Below are 17,553 nucleotides of genomic sequence, written 5' to 3' on the forward strand. Positions count from 1 at the left end.
TGTTTCTAGACTTTGCATAAATCTAGTTAACATGCTCACCTTCCAGGAAGTTTCCATTTTAAAACCTTTTGGGAAATGTTTCCCAAATAAGTACTTAGGCAAGTAAAATATTTTTTCAGGGTGACGTGAATCCAGGAGGAATTTTACCCGCGGGAGATGTGTTCGGGCTGGGGGTGCTGGAGTAGAGGCAGCAGTGGTTGGTTACCTGAACTAGGTCATCCTCTGACTCAGCAGCAGCAAAACAGCTCAGAAAAGCCCAGGCCACTGGATTGGTTGTGTTTCCAGTCTGTGGGGCAGTGGGACCAGGTTGAATAAACCATTGTTTGTTTTTTCTAGAAGGGAGAGCCAGATCACCATTCTGTAACTGAGTTAATGAAGAGCAAAACCTGTTGTGAGAAACAGGTGGCCAGTGTGAGGCTGTTAGTGGGCAGAGGTACATCCTGTCTGGAAAGCAAGACTTGAACCTCCAAAAGAGAACTGATGCTGCCCTGTTCTAGCAGCACAGCTGGATTTTGGCTGTTGGAATTTATTTTCCAGTCAGTTAAGGTTTATTCTGAAAGTATGTGTACTATGTAATAAGAGTACATTTTAAAATCATTCATTTTCACTTAACTTGTAAGGGGGAAAGAGGCTAAGCCTTTCCCCCTCAACTGACTAAATGACAGTATGGTTTGTTCAGGGCAGCTAAGAAGATCAGTTGGTGTCACCTGAATAGGAATATACTCATTATCCTTATTCCCAAAGAGAAATAAACTATCAGATTTTAAAAAGACTTTATTTTTTTAGAGCAGTTTTAAGTTCACAGCAAAATTAAGAAGAAGGTACACAGATTTCCTATACACCCCCTGCTCCCACACATGCACGGCCTCCCCATTATCAACAACTCCCACCAGAGTGGTACATTTGTTCAAATTGATGAACCTACATTTTCACATCATTATCACCCCAATTCCTTACTTTACGTTAGGGTTCACTCTTGCTGTTGTATATTCTGTGGATTTGGACAAACATACACTGATATGTAGCCATCATTATAGTATCATGCGAAGTATTTCACTGCCTTAAAAATCCTCTGTGCTCCGCCTATTCATCCCTCCCCTCCAACCACCGGCAACCAATGATATTTTTACTGTCTCCAAGTGTTTCCTTTTCCAGAATGTCATGTAGTTGGAATCATAAAGTATGTAGTCTTTTCAGATTGGCTTCTTTTTCTTAGTAATATGCATTTAAAGTTCCTCCATGCCTTTTCATGGCTTGATAGTGTATTTCTTTCTAGTGCTGAAAAATACTCCATTGTCTAGATGCTGAATAATATTCCATTGTCTGGATGTGCCACAGTTTATTAAAATCCATTCACCTACTAAGGGACATCTTGGTCACTTCCAAGTTTGGGCAATTATGAATAAATCTGCTATAAACATCTGTGTGGACATAAGTTTTCATCTCCTTTGGGCGAATACCAAGGAACACAATTTCTGGATCATATGGTAAAAGAATGCTTAGTTTTATTAAAATTTGCCAAACTGTCTTCAAAGTGGCTGTACTATTTTGCATGCCCAGTAGCAATGAATGAGAGTTCCTGTTGCTCCACATCCTCATTAGCATTTAGTGTTGTCAGTGATCTGGATTTTCGCCATTGCAATAGGCGTGTAGTGATAGTTTGTTGCTGTTTTAATTTGCATTTCCCTGATGACATATGATGTAGACTATATTTTTTCATTAATTTTTATTGGAGTATAGTTGCTTTTTTATTAACTTTTATAGAGTATCCTTTTTATGCTTACTTGCCATCTGTATATCTGCTTTGGTGAGGTGTCAGTTAAGGTCTTTGACCAATTTTGTAATCAGGTTGTTTTTCTTACTGTTAAGTTTTAAGAGTTCTTTTTATATTTTGGATAACAGTCCTTTATCAGATGTGTCTTTTGCAAATATTTTCTCCCAGTCTATGGCTTATCCTCTCATTCTCTTGACATTGTCTTTTGCAGAGCAGTTTTTAATTTTAATGAAGACTAGGTTATCAATTATGTCTTTCATGGATCATGCCTTTGGTGTTGTATCTAATATGGCATCGCCCTATCTGAGGCCATCTAGGTTTTCTCCTAGGCTTATCTTCTAGGAGTATGATAACTTTGCATTTTACATCCATATCTGTGATCCACTTTGAGTTAGTTTTTATGAAGGGTGTAAGATCTGTGTCTAGGTTCATTATTTTGCCATGTGGATGTCCAGTTGTACCAGCACCATTTGTTGAAAGACTGTCTTTGCTTCATTGTGTTGTCCTTGGTCCTTTGTCAATGACTATATTTATGTAGGTCTATTTCTGGGCTCTCTTCTGTTTCACTGATCTGTCTATATGATAAGATTTTAGTTGTCTATAATTTTACACATTCTATAATAAAGGAAAGTAGAAGCTAGTGAAAACTCCTGAAGTCCCACATTTCTGGATTAAATTACAGTAGACTTAGATTTACCTTCCTATCTGCAAACCTGTTTCAAAATCCTTCGCTTAATTCTCTGCTGCAGCCAAAACTCTGAGAAGTTGAGAATGGTTAAGATGCACACTTGATCATGTGGTCTCTTCCTTCAAACCTTCCAGCACCTTACCGCCCTCTCAGAATAACTGCCCCTCTCCCATGTCTTTACTGTGCTTTTTCAGGCTCTGTGCAGTCATCTGGCTCTTGCTAACTTCTCCCCCAATCTGATGCTGCTGGTCCCTCCCCCACTCTAAGCTCTTCAGCCTCACCAGCTTCTTCCATTTACAGGAACTGCTGCTGGCCCCTCCCCTGCCCTCAAACCCCTCAACCTATGGTTATTGGTTCCTGGAACAGGCCACCCCTACCCCACTTCTGCCTAGTTGGCATCTACTCATCTTTCAGGTCATCATACTGCAAGGCTTGGTCATGTTCACCTGCTCTATGCTGTCAGAGCGTCTTGTACTTAATCTTCATGGTGAGCCCAATGAGGGAAGGTACTCAGTATGTTTCTTAGCATTTTATTTCCAGGATCTAACATAGTGCCCTTTGGATTGCCTGGATATTTAATTTCCCATGCTCAGATGTTAGGGTCATAGTGTCAGTTTTCTTCCAGCCATCCCTAGTGTAGGATGACGTAGACATTGAATACTATTTGCTTTTGTCCACAGAGAACCATTTAGGGTTTTAGATCTATGTAACTTACAGTTTGAATAAATTGGTTAGCTCTCTATTTCAGTGCTTAAAGCAGCAAGACTTTGAATCTAAGGTCCAATTTTCCTACCAACCTTACTGGGTCACCGTGTTCTTTAGCCTGGAATGATGTTGTCTGCACTTGACTATTTCCCAGAGCTGTCCTGAGACCAGAGGTGTCCAGGCATTCTAAATACTGGCCTTACTACATTACAAATACATAACCATAGATAAATATGTGCTCTTCTAAGTAAAATGTAAATCCTGTGGAAGTGTGTGACATTTAAAATTTTTACCAATCTTAATTATACCTATTTTTTTCCTCCTAAATTCAGGTAATTTATCTCTCAGCTTCAGTGGGAATATTTGCAATTTACAATGCTTATTTCCCAGGGATCATTTAAAATTTTTAAGTTGTGAATCTTTCATCAGCAGTTTGCCATTATCACTGTCTTTCAAACAAATCGTCTTGTAATTTATTGAACAAAATGATGAAAAGGCTCAGATCTAAAACCAGTTGGTAATCCAGGGTGTGTCTTTCTCATTTCATTTGATCTCTTTCCTTAAGATATAAATTAGATTATTTTTAGCGTGAGTGGCTCTCTCCAAACAGAAGCAGAGACTGTTTTTCATCTTGGCTGACTAACGTGCATGACCTGACCCTTAATCTTTACCCAGTATTTGTCTGGTACACCTGTAAACAGGTTTGCATGGTATTTGTGAATCCAAGCATAGTTGTCTTATATGAGGCCCTGGACTTAAGTCTTGTCACTACTGGGCACCCTTTTCCGCACCCAGAGGCACCACCCTGGGTGAGGGTCAGGAGTAAACAGAGCTGTGTGTGCAGCATTGTGTGGTCGGCTTGTTTAACGTCAGCAGCAAGGACACTGGGAGAGACTGGTGACTCCTGTAATCTCGGGAGCAGAACAAAAAGACTGTCTTGGTACCAAGTAATGGCACCCAGTCTGTTGAGCTGAAGAATCCATAGGTGTTTAGCTGCCTGTACAGGGCACAGCATTTAAATCTTACATAGAGGGACCACGTAGTATCTTGTTAAGGTAAAGTATTTTTTGTTTTTGTTTTGTTTTTTTGCATCAGGTGTGAAAATCGCCATGTGCACTGCATTGCAGTCTCTAGGCATAATCCAGATGCTTCTCTAGTTTCACAGATAAGGACCGAATGAACCAAGCAGACAAAAGGAGGGGGAGAAGGGAGTGTGCCTCACTGTGTACAGTAGTGCTTTCCCCAAATAGCTTTAGGTAAATAAGAATTGATCAGATTATCTCATCTTAATCTTAGTTGTGCCTTCATTCGTTAAAGGAGTCCCTTTGTAATGTAGGTGGTGCTTGGAGCAATAATACCTATCCTCTAAAATAATTTTCAAAAAATCTTGGTACATCAAAGTTTTTTAAATGGAGACATGCACTTGGGACCCCTGAAAAGCAGATTAGCGCTTACTTTTGGTATGAAGAGCTAGTTCCTCTGCAGCCAGATGGGCTGAATTGGAATCCTAGCTCTGGTACCAGAATGATACTTACCTCTCTTGACCTCAGTTTCCTCTGTGGTAAATAGGATACTAGTGATAACTTCTTCATAAGGCTGTTGTCAGGATTAAGTGAATAGTACATTTAAAAGCTGAGATCACTGCTGGGACTGCCTATGTAAGGTGCTTAATAAATGTCTGCTTCACTATATGAATGCTTCAGAATAGGCTTTTATTCCCTTGAAAGAGAATGGATGGTGGCAGTAAAGACTCACCCTGGTCATAGAAGTTTTATTATTTATTTAATATGAATCTATCAAGGAAGGAGTTAAGAAAGTAATTTAATCTGGAAGGTGATGATTAAAAAAACAAGTTAGGAAAGTATGACGCCAACTTTTTAAGTGCAAGTTGAGTTTTACAAAGAACTTCCAAGCCTTAGGCTCTACAAAATACAAACATTTCTTTCTCTCATATCGGGAAGATTGATGTGGTCAGGCATCCTTCCCAAGCAGTTTCCCTCCGTGTGGTGATCCAAACATATTTCATCACATGGTTTCACCATATTGGAGTTTTTCACTTTGGCCATGAGGATGAGGAAATGAGGAGGGAGGCAGAGAAGGAGAGGGCAGGCGGGAGAGGGGAGAAACAGAGAGAGAGAGAAATAGATATGAGAGAGGGATAATGAGAATGCATAAGAGCTGAGGATCTTACAAATGATTTTAGGGGCCAAACATGGAAGTGGCAAACACATCATTTCTGCTCCCATTCCATTGGCCACAACTAGTCACATGGCTCCAACCTGCCTGCCCAGGGTTCTGAGGAGTCAGTTCTCCCCTGTGTGCCCTATAAAAAGAAGCAGCATAGATGAGTATCCAGCTAGTCTCTGACACAACAGTTAGCCATGTAATTTATTTCCTGCTAGTGGCAGACATTTTCTATAATTAATCTATTTGTACACTTCACTGTAAACTATTCCTGAAATTCTGTGTAATACCGGGACCAGCAAAGGACTCAAGAGAATTTACAATCATTATGTTCTTTTCTTATTTTAGAAATTTTCAGAAATTCAGGGAATTTTCGGAGACATCTACTTCTGAACATTTTATTGCTGTGCAGTTAGCCAAGAAACAAGGACTCTTGGTGACAGTATCTTAATGGCAGTCCTTGACAGGCAGGTCCCTATTAACGAGAAAGTTTTTAGCTTTGTAAACCGCTGATGGTCAGTAAATGACAAAAGGCAAGGAAGTTAATGATCCTGTTGTACATTGAAATTACATGGGACAATGTAAGAGTAGAGATTTTTTTGTTTGTTTTGCTGCTCCTTAATAAATATGGCTCACTACTGTAGCCAATATTTGTACTCAGCTCTGACAGAAAGGATGATGGCAACTTTCTGTGTCTTATATCACCAAATAAAGTGACTTATTCCTGCAGGTTTATTAATAATATTTCAGTTGAGCAGTTCTTTTCAATCATAATTGGCCTCTGCACACATCGAGCAGTTTATTTTTTATTTATTTTTTTATTTTTTGCGGTACGCGGGCCTCTCACTGCTGTGGCCTCTCCCGCTGCGGAGCACAGGCTCCGGACGCGCAGGCTCAGCGGCCATGGCTCACGGGCCCAGCCGCTCCACGGCATGTGGGATCTTCCCGGACCGGTGCACGAACCCGTGTCCCCTGCATCGGCAGGCGGACTCTCAACCACTGCGCCACCAGGGAAGCCCCGAGCAGTTCATTTCTAAGAGAAAAGCTGGGAGAGTTTATAGCTACGTGGACACCTCAGGGCCATGCCTAAATAAGCTTTGGGTTAATATATACCTTACATTTTGAAGTGTTTCATAGTTCTGTGTAATGATTTTGAATCCCATTTCTTCTGCCAAGGTTCAGATGTTTAACACCACTGGGAAGCAATATAATGTAATGGTTGGCTGTGTGATCTGCAGTATCAGACTGAGTTTGAATCCCAATTCTGCCACTCAGTCACTATGTGACCTTGGAAATTTTCACTGTTTGCTATGGTTGCCTAGGTATTTCTGATAACAAATATCAGACTGGGTGGCTTAAACAACAGAGATTTATTTTCTCACAATTCTGGAGACTGGAAGTTTGAGATCAAGGTATTGGCAGGGTTGGAGGTGAGAGCCTCTCTTCCTGGCTTGTCAACGGTGGTCTGACTGTGTCTTCACGTGGCCTTATCTCTGTATCATTCAGAACATCAGCTCCCAAACTTGAGTCAAGGACACCACTAGCCTCACTGACTCACTCCTTTATCCCCTAGCAGAACAGCTGCCCAGTCTTACCAGGTTTTCTTTTGAAATGACTCTGAAATATTTGTCTTTTACAAATGTTAATAATAACAAGTATGAGGATTCTCACATATAAATATAATATGTATGAAATAATTTTTAACTGACTATAAAACAATAGGTATACGTACTTTTATGATCATAAAGTCTGAAGTATGTCTTATAGGGATTGGTGGAACATATTATTAAGTAATTAGTTTGCTACCTAACTATTTTTCTGTAAATATATTTAACTTTCTATGAAAGAAAAAAAAAACAGCAGTGACAAAAAAATCCTTCCCTATCAGTCCTTCCCTGTGCATGTCCACTGCCCTCACTGGCCTCCATCTTCTAATATTAAATCATCACACTGTACACCTTAAAAAATCACGCTGTACAACCTAAATATGTACAATTTTTATTTGTCAGTCATATCTCAATAAAGCTGGGGAAAAAAATGAAGTTGCTTTTCCACTGTTAAAAATATAATAATAATATGAAGAATAGTGCAATAGCGTCTCTGACTGCTGTCTTCCCTCCATTCTGGTCATTCTATTGTTACATTTTTCTTCCTTGGTTCTTATGTGTCTCTTTCCTAAAAAATATTCTGAAATTTTGACTTTTTTTACTCGGTTTTATTTAATTTTTAATCTAATTCTTTTGGCAGAAAAGAGCAAGTTAGTACCTTGTATCAAAACATCAACCTCGTGGAGCCAAGACTAATTCAGCCATATGAACATGTTATAAAGAACTTCATCCGTGAGATCAAACTTCAAAGCACAGAAATGGAAAACCTGGCCCTTGCAGTGAAGAGGTATTGTAGTCTTTCCTGTCTACGTGGCAGAAGGGGTCCTTTAACTGGCTTTCTGACCAAGTGGCACAAAGACGGAACTGCATTATCATATGGTATGGGGGGACGACCCGAACCTGAGGAATCTGGAGCTTTCTAAACTAAGCCAGCATGAAGGAAGCTGAGTCAGACAGTACTTTGTAGGGTCAGCCAGCAATCCATCAGCAGGTCCCCATGATCCTATCATATAAACCCTTCAAGGCCTGTGATGCCATATAGAACAGTTCAAAGAGATTCGTTATCTTATATCCAGCCACTTGAAACATACAGGATACTTTTCATCCAGAGGGGCAGGCAGACTCCATTTGAAGCCTGGCCTTATCACTGACAGAAGAGTGACTTTGGGCAGGTTACTTAATCTCCCTGAGTCTCAGCTTCTGCATCTGCAAAACGAGGCTGTAAATATTCACATCCTCGGGGTGTGGAGACCTCATAGTGAGGCTTGGGTGAATCACTTGGCACTGGGCCTACCACATGGTGGGTACTCAGCAGTGTTTCTTTCCTTGTCTCTAACCCTCCTCACCAGCTTGATCTGAAAGCCTAAAAACTGTTGAACCCTTACTCTCATACAGTTTATATAAGCCACAGCTGGCTTATATAGGATATCTTATTGGTTTTAACAGCAACCCAGTGCCAAAAAAGAATTTATATGTGTTGCAATCCAAACATCAGCCTCTTTGTTCCCTGGAAGACCACACTCCTTTGGCATATATTGGGAGGGAGGGCATGTTGTTTGTCACAATTCCTGGGTGTTCTGCCCCACAGATGCTTCTCACCTCCATGTGCTCTGCCGCCAGCAGCTCCCAGCGTGCTGCGCACCGCACTGGTCTCTGCCCAGAGCTTGTAAACAGCCCCTTTCATAGGATGCCCCCCATTTGCATGGGGGCAGGTGAAGGCCGTTCCTCTCTCTTTATTCTTTCCCTCCACATGATGATAAAACTATCTAGCTGACCCTGTGAAGTAATTAAAATATAGAAGAGAAAATGTTTTAAAACACTGATGCTAAATAGGACTGTTTTTATAGTCCTAGAATCATACAAGAGTTGGAACTACCCACAGGGATTTTTTTGTTTGTTTGTTTTTTGCGGTACGCAGGCCTCTCACTGTTGGGGCCTCTCCCACTGCGAAGCACAGGCTCCGGACGCGCAGGCTCAGCGGCCATGGCTCACGGGCCCAGCCGCTCCGCGGCATGTGAGATCTTCCCAGACCAGGGCATGAACCTCTGTCCCCTGCATAGGCAGGTGGACTCAACCACTGCGCCACCAGGGAAGCCCACACAGGGGGTTTTTAAGTGAACATTTTCAGTTCCTGACTCCAATCTTTTCCCTCAAGTTTGCCTGCTAGAGGCTTTCAATGAGATCATAGGGCGGTCCTCAGATCATCAATTTCTGTAGAGCATTCTGGGGTGTGGATCAGAGCCCCAGATTTGGCCTCCTTTGAGGGGTGACTAGCAGACACACATACTGAGTTTTTAAAGAGTCCAGTGAATATCTGTGAAAACACACTAACTCCCCTGTACACACACAGATGGGTATACACAGACCCCCACAAAGATACGTGGGACACACACACATTCATTCACACATAACCTCTAAGTATAGTCCTGTGTAAACCCATAAGGGAAAGAAGAATGGCATTCTCTTCCCTCTGCTCTCATTCCCAGCCAGGCCGCTCTCTGCTGTGGACGGAGTGCGTCACGTGATGTGGAGCTGATGGTGCTTCTCTCCTCCCAGCTTCTGTGCTCTGTGGGTGGGATCCGAAGTCGGGCTCTGTCCTAAGCCCAAGGCCTCCTAAAGGCCGCTCTCTGAGCTGGCAGAGACCTTGCCGAGGTGTTTAAGTGACTACTGTAAATATTCCCTTACATCCTTACCTAAGGACCATGCGTCCCCACCTCTGTTTTTGGTTAGGGGAGGGCCTCAGTCTTTTCGCTCAGCACTTGCACCTGAAGAAGGGGTTCCCGGTGTCCTGGTAGGAGCCCTGGACTAAGGTTAAAGTGGACATTCCCAACATGGTAGATACTTTACTGGGAATTGGGAATTGCTGGGGCAAACAGTGTGTCATTATAGACTACCCTGATTTACTCCCCCCCCCCAAAAAATAAGAAAGAAAGAAAAAAGAGTTGTTCAGAAGTGAAAAAGGCAGAAGGAACACATTGGGGAGGCGTCCCAGATGCTCAGATGTTTGGGACTGGATGTCTGGAGGGAAATGGCTGGAAAAAAATAGTCATAACAAAGGGAGAAATGGATGTGTGGCTTAGCTATTCCCAGTCCCAGGGTTGACCAAAAAACCCTGAAAGTTGCTGTGGAGATACATAATGCCTAGATTTCAAACATCAAGTGTTTGTAAACAAACCAGAACTAGCTGACTGTCCAAACTTGGTTAACATAACCTCGGGCAGGCTGTAAGGTGAAGAGGAAGTTAACAGGAGCAGAAAATAGTGATAAGTCACTCCAAATTTTACTTCCGGGTCTTCCCTCCACCCATCAATGCTTGTTTGGAAGCTCATGTAGAAATTAAATTAATGCATGAACAAATTGTGTTGGGAGGGAGTAAATAAGTTGAAAGCAGGTAGGATGGTATAGCAGAAGCTATCAGACTGGAAGACAGAGGCCTTCTACTGAGGTCCTGTTTCTACTTTTATTAACACCATGTCATTGGGCCAAGTACATTGACTCAATCTCATGGTGGCTGCTTTCAGGTCATTTCCAATCTAGTTGAGTAGGCAAGACATACACATGTGAAAATTTAGATAATTGGACACAGAGCTGAGAGAGAACAAAAAATAAATTTTTTAGGGCTTAATCTGAAGCTTCAATCATTGTAAAGTGACAGGTGTCTCCATACTAGACAACTGCTAAATAAAACTATCTGGGTATCTTCTCAACGAAATTTTCTCATTTCTAACTTTTTGGCAGATCAGTATTCTCTGCCTCCAGAGAAATATGATTTATGGATTGTATTAATACAAGAAACAGGAATTTTCTAAAGGGCAACTATATCTACATTCTAGAACTTTAGGGAACCAATCAGAAATAATTTTTGAGATCTCTTCTTTTTTTCCCTTCTAACTATAGCATTTAGCATTGTGTTTTTCATATGATAAAATTTCAAAATTTTATCTAACCATCTCTTTGCCTTGGAGTTCTTTTCTTGTCTGGGATTGTAGCTCAGTCATCGCATCAAAAAAGGTTTTCAGAATTTATTGAGAGCCTCCCAGCAATTTGGTATCTTTATCTGTTCTTTGCTACAATCTAGTTTAATACCATTTAATCTATTCCATTTATTTAATATCTAGTTTCAATGTCCCTTTACACCCAACTGATCGAATTGCCAACATCATTTTATTATGTGGAAGGAACAGGGAATATTATTTTAAATGGTATGTTTCTCCTCATCTGTAAAATAGAGAGCTTGAAATAGATGAGGTCAGAGTTTTCTCTTCATGTTACAAGGCCAACAGTATAATGAAAAGGTGTGCATCCTCTTAAATTTCAGAGCCCAGGACAAGGCAGCCATGCAGTTGAGTGAATTGGAAGAGGAAATGGATCAGAGGATTCAGGCTGCAGAACACAAGACACGGAAAGACGTGAGTTTGTGGGATGGCCCCTTCATGCGACGAATCCTCAGAACACCTTTTATGGACAGGGCACCGGGCATCCTCTGGGTGCAGCAAGTCCAGACTGCCACAGATGCTCTCAACAAGGGCATTGTTAGTGCTGGTGGTTTTACCAGGGCGGGGGTGGGGGGTAGAGTAAGGAGAGAGGGAGAGGGAGGGGGAGAGGGAGGGGGGGCGGGAGAGGGGGCGCATCGGTAGAGTGAGAGCGCGCGGTGAGCTTACGTACGGGGTCTAGTTACGCAGATTATGTGTCTCTTTACTCTTTGCTCTTTCTCCGTTTCTTTTTTCTCTTTTCTATTGGTTCTATCTTTCTCCTTTTCGCTCTTTACATCTTTTTTCTCTTTCTCTCTGCTCTCCTCGTTCTTTCTCTTGCTTTTTCCCCTCTGGTTCTTTTGTTCTTTTTCTCATTTCTACTGGCTCCTTCTCTTGCTTTTTTCGTTTCTCAGCAGTGCTCTGCGTATCTTGATTGGTCGGGGTTCTTTTATCCTCTAGCTCTCATGCTCTGGATCCGACTTCATGATGGGTAGTTCGAGTGGTGTGGTCGATTATTTTGGGTCGTGGGGGTGAGCGGGAATTTGGTCCGGTATGGTAGGCGGGGGTTTTGTGTGTGATTGAGGGGGGGGGTTTTGTTTACTTTGGGGAGGAGGGTGGGGATTATTCTTCCGGTGGTCTGGGGAAGGGAGGTGAGAGTAGGTCTACTTTTCCTTTCTCCTCTTTCATCAGCTGTGTTGTTTTATGTCGTCTTTTATAGAGTTAAGAGTCTAATCTTTTGTTGGTTTTCCAATTGCTGGTTTACCTGGTAGTATGGTGAGGGGGGTGGGCATGGGGAGGTTCTCTATTCGCTTTCTCTCTCTCTCTCTCTCTCTCCTTCTTTCTCTTTCTTTTTTCTCCTTCTTTTCTCGTTCCTTTTCTCTTTCTCGTTTCATCTCTCATCTCTCTCTCTCTCCCCTTTCTTTACGTATTTGTTCGTTTTGTTTTTTGCTGATTGAGTGTTTGCTTTTCTCGGTCTCTTTCTCATTGTCTCGCTTCTTTCTCTTTTCTTTTTCCTTTTTGGCTTTTCTTCGCGATTTGGTTGGAGGGGTCTGGGCGAGCAGAGGTTTTCGGGTTGTAGAGAGTTTGGTGTGTTGTGTGGTTCCTTTAATGGAAGTAATGTGGGATTGGTCTTTCCTTTCTTTCTTTCTTTTTTCTTTCTCTCCCTCTCTCTCCCTTCCTCCCCTCCTTTTCTCCTTTCCAGATGGCAACAAGCACAGTAAAGAAATGGCATGTGTGATAGACAGGCTGCTTCAGGTTGGGAGGTCAGGGGCCTCTGTGAATAGGGGACAGGAGAGCTGAGGCCTGAAGAAGAAGGCAGAGCCCGCCTTCGTAAAGGATGGTGGCTCCACCCTTAATACCACTGTCTTGCTGCCCACGTCCACCGCTACTTTAAATCTAGATTACGATGAAGTTAAAATGCTCTCTGCTAATTTTGGTGTTGTTTTACAATGGGATATACTTTTACGCATCAATATAGGAACTCTCATAGTTGAAAGTTGGGTGCTACCTTCAGTGATTTCCATAGGAGAAATAATTATCTTTTTCCTTTATGAAATATATTTGGGTGATTGGTGTTTACTGAAAACAGAAAATAGACATATTTCTTTGAGTAGCTAAGTTCAGGTTGAACATTCCCTTTTTTTCTATTCATTTTCCCCATTAACTCTGAGAGGCAGAAAACTGAGTGAGAAGGGCCTGGGTATTGGCATCCAATAGACCTTAGTTTGCCTCCTGGCTCTGCCCCGTCTCAGTTAAGTGGCACTGGAAAAATAACATAACCCCTGAGCCTTTGTTGTTCCAACTTTAGATGGGATAATGCCACCTACCTGCTTTAAGGAGGGTCGAGCCTGGTGATCTGTATGCGTGCCTAGCGCAGTGCCTGAGGTATGGTAGGGGCACCGTGGCCATTGCAGCTCTGCTCTTTTCCGGTGCTCTGCGTACCTTGTGTCCTTTCAGATTCTTCACCTTAAATTGCTTTACCACATGTATGCCTTCGGGTCTCTTGATTGTCTTATCTCTTAATAACACATTTAATAACTGTTTGGAAGTCATGTTCACAGAGTGAATAGCTCAGAGTCCATGGTCCAGCTTTATTACAATGATTATCCCATTCTTTTGTTAGCGCTTTATTTCTTCTAGTCTAGAAACAGTAACATCCTATTTCTTTCTGCCTTTTTCCCTCTCCATCCATTTAATCTGTGCATTCATTCATTCATCACACACTTATCAAGCATATGCGTTATTCTGTCATCAAATCTCCGCCTCTTCCAGCTAAGCACTTCCCAGACTGGTTGTTGGTGATGGATACCTGACCATGGCCGTACCCCTTATCACTTGATGTTTTGTTAATTATACCGTCTTCCTCATTTTCCTTGGCTCTGGTACAGGGGTGGTGAATACATGGCATCTTTCTCTGTTCCACAGCGATGGCGTAAGTGGCTGGTGAGTCACTGCACAGATGTGGTCTCTGAAATCTCACTGCAGCCAATGGAGCAGCTTTGGCCCTGGGATGACACCTATTTGCCAGTCTGCCCCAGTCTCCTAGTCTCTCTGGAATAACACATCCACGCTGACTGAAGGTTTTCCCTAACTCACCTCCACTAAGCGTGGCTTACCTTGGCTCCCCACACACAGTTCTTCACCCCGCAGCTCTGGCCTGGCTCATTGCTCTGCTTTCACTCCAGCTGGGTTTTTTTGCCTTGATAACTCCTCTCCACTTTCCTAAATTTTGCAAAGATCAGAGAAAGTCTCCCCTTCTCCCCAGTGCCCTCCCCTAGTCCTCTAGCCACGTTCACCTCTTCCTGACCTTGACTCCTCTTGCACATAGAGTGTTTATCCCATTGTTTCAGTTAAGGTTTTAAAAATATGTTGTAACAGCTTTATTGAGGTATAATGGGCATGCAATAAACTGTACCTACTCAAAGTGTAGAATATGATAAGATTGGATATGTGTATATACCGAGAAACCATCACCACAATCAAGATAAAGGTATGTTCACATACTGTTGGTTTCCACGCCCCTGTGTCATGCCATCCTTCTTTGCCCCTCCTTGTCAGGCAACCATTTCACGTCTTCTTTGGTGAAGCGTCTATTAAAATCTTTTGCTCACTTTTAAAACTAGGTTGTTTGTTTTCTTATTATTGAGTTTGGGGAGTCCTTTATATATTCTGATCTATAAATATTTCCTGACTTATCTTTTCATTCTCCTAACAGTGTCTTCTGAAGAGCAGAAATTTTTTATTTTTATGAAGTCCAATGCATCATAGATTTAAAGTAGTGGTGGACGTGGGCAGCATGGATATGTTTTTTCTTTCACGGATATGTTTTTAAGAAATCTTCACGTAACCCAAGGTTGCAAAGATTTTCTCCTGTGTTTTTTCTATAAGTTTTATTGTTTTAGATTTCACATTTAGGATCTAGTTTGTAAGGTATGGATCAAAGTTCATATTTTTTGCATACGCATATCTAATTGTTCCAGCCCATTTGTTGAAAATACTATCTGTTCTCTGCTAATTGCCTTTGCACTTTGTCCAAAATCAGTTTTCTGTATTTGTGTTGGGTTTATATCTGGGCTCTCCATTCTGTTCTATTGATTGATTTGTCTATCTTTATGCTGGTATTACATTGTCTTGATGATTATTGCTTTATAATGTCTTGAATTAGTTCCATAATGAGTCTAGTATTAGTTCTTCAGCTTTGTTCTTAAGTTGTATTGGCTATTTTAGGTCCTCAATTTCCTTGTCAGCTTGTCAATTTTGAAAAACAACAACAACAAAAACCCAAAACCTGTTGGGGGTTTGACTGGACTTCATTGCATCTATAGATCAACTGGGGGAGATTTGGCATCTTATTAATAATGAATAATCCACAAACCTGATATATTCTCCATTTATTTAGGTCTTATTACACTCAACTCCACTGGTTATAAACTTAAAACTTTATTTGAATACAGAATATAGGATATTAAATTCCATAATGTGTTAATGTGTTAAGAGAAAAAGGAAACTGAAAGGCTCGTGGGAGCTGCAGCCCCTGACCTCCTGGAGTGCCCTTTTGCCATTCTCTGTACCAGGGGTGACACACATGAGAAGTACCAGCCTATGGGGCAGCACTTTGCATAGAAATTTGCAGGTGATGTGGTTTGAATTTAGATAAGGTGTAAACTCTTGGAAAAACAGTAAACCCATCAGGCCTTCCTGAGTCCTGATGACATGATAGGATTCAGGCAAGCACTGGGGCCCTTGATTGTGCCATAGCTTTTAATTAAACACAGCAGTATTTAATTAGATAGTTAATTGATGTGCTGCAGCCCTCTATCACAGTTGAGTAGTGGTCTTAGAGGTGTCACCCCAGGTTACGTGTGTATGTAGGTTGTGGGATTCCGCAGTTCTTTCAGTCTTGTAAGTTTCCATTCCAGAAGTGCTGGGCATCTAAAGTTTGGTTACTTCTGTTTTACTTTCTCACTGTCTCTGTGTAGGAGACTTGGGGTCAGCCTTAGTTTGACACAAAAGGTTTCTCACCTACAGGATTTTGAAGAACCTATTTAAATCAACAAAATCATTTTTTTTTTCTTTCAGGAAAAACGCAAAGCTGAAGAAGCCCTCAGTGACCTCAGGCGTCAGTATGAAACAGAAGTGGGAGATCTACAGGTGACAATAAAGAAACTCAAAAAGGTAGGTTTGTGGCAGCTGGACTTTGAGGGATACTTTCAGTATCTCAATGTGTCTACATTTTTAGCAACTAAAAACATGCAGAATCATATTGAAGCAGTGGATAGATTAGATTTCAGAATCAAATTGGACTCCTTGGCAAGAATTTTTTTTAAAGGCCTGTAATTTCTATTTCTAAGGGCAGCCTATCTTCTGCATAGATCTAATAAATATTTCTGGTCCCTTGAACAGTTGTCCATCAAACCTCAGTTTTCTTTCCTTGGTCTTTACCAAGTGCCCTCAAGTCCCACGTGTCTAGTGGACTGTCTGCTCACGACAGCCTGGACACTGTCTTTCCTGGTCATGTAGCCCTACACTCAGCTTACTGCAAGGTGTATGTATTCAGTGAATATTTATTAAATGAAATGAATACTTCTCTTCTCTGTGGAAAGTTCCAGATCTAGAGGACCACTGATCAGCAAGAAGTGGGAGAGAACCTGTTGACATGAAAGCAGAGGTGTGATTGGTTTTGGCCTCTGCTCTATTTGGTTTCTAATGATTAGGGTCCATTTCACTCAGTGGTATGCTGGTAGATGTTTAACAACAGGCTCTGGAGAGGGGAGGAAGGGAGGAGGCATTTGTAGCATTTGCCGATCTTCATGGTATAAATATTCCCACCATTACCGATTTCAAGCTACCAAGTTGACATCACTGAATGCAGAGTTTGGGAAGAAATGCTTAAAATAAATAGGCTCTTGCCTGCTGGTACACATTGGCTCCAGCATAATATTGGATTCACTTCCTGCATGTGGATGGTCTCCATAACTAACGGAAATACCTTAGCTAAAATGAAAATGGGTACTTAAAAAATAATCGTCCCCGAAAGCGGCATTGTGAATTTAGGCACATCACTCTGCTTCTCTGGTTGTTGATATGATAACCTTTAATGCTCCTTCCAGTGTTTATACTGAATGAGATTAAGTGACAATTAACTGCATTTGTGGGTTACTGCAATTTAAACCTCTGGAATTATTAAGAATTCTCCCCAGTATCCTTCTTGGAAAAGTATTATCAACGTCAACCTTATATCTGATTTCCAAAGGTCATTAGACCATAATATTATTCTTGTATTACAGAAATTGAATGGACCAATCCTTTGCTTAATGCTAGAGTCACAGATTCTCCTAGTCACTGTCCTCAATTATTTCTGCGTCATCCAAATCTTTAAACTAAGAGAATGTTTGCAAGAGGAGACACAGAGTTGTTTTTTCATATAGCATATCATGAAGACCAAATAGGCCCTGAACAGTAAGAGTCAGGAGCGACGAGACCCAAGTCCTTATCAAGACTGTGCCAATTTCAGACTCCCCTGGTGGTGCAGTGGTTAAGAATCCGCCTGACAAGGCAGGGGACACGGGTTTGAGCCCTGGTCCAGGAAGATCCCACATGCCGCAGAGTTAATAACTAAACCCA

The 17,553-nt window shown here is 41.6% G+C and overlaps 1 protein-coding gene across 3 annotated transcripts in view; it reads left to right on the top strand.

Annotated features, from left to right (window-relative positions):
• The window catches only part of RASEF (RAS and EF-hand domain containing), a 74,099-nt gene that overhangs the window by 22,414 nt on the left and 34,132 nt on the right, over positions 1-17,553 (top strand). For all 3 annotated transcript variants that reach the window (XM_029201789.1, XM_029201790.1, XM_029201791.1), the window contains exons 2-4: positions 7,599-7,745; positions 11,277-11,367; positions 16,009-16,104. In XM_029201789.1, the coding sequence (XP_029057622.1) occupies positions 7,599-7,745; positions 11,277-11,367; positions 16,009-16,104 (334 nt within the window). The remainder of the gene's footprint in view (positions 1-7,598; positions 7,746-11,276; positions 11,368-16,008; positions 16,105-17,553) is intronic.

This window comes from Monodon monoceros, unplaced genomic scaffold (assembly GCF_005190385.1).
Source record: "Monodon monoceros isolate NGI ecotype Baffin Bay Population unplaced genomic scaffold, NGI_Narwhal_1 Super_Scaffold_5, whole genome shotgun sequence".
Lineage (NCBI taxonomy): Eukaryota > Metazoa > Chordata > Mammalia > Artiodactyla > Monodontidae > Monodon > Monodon monoceros.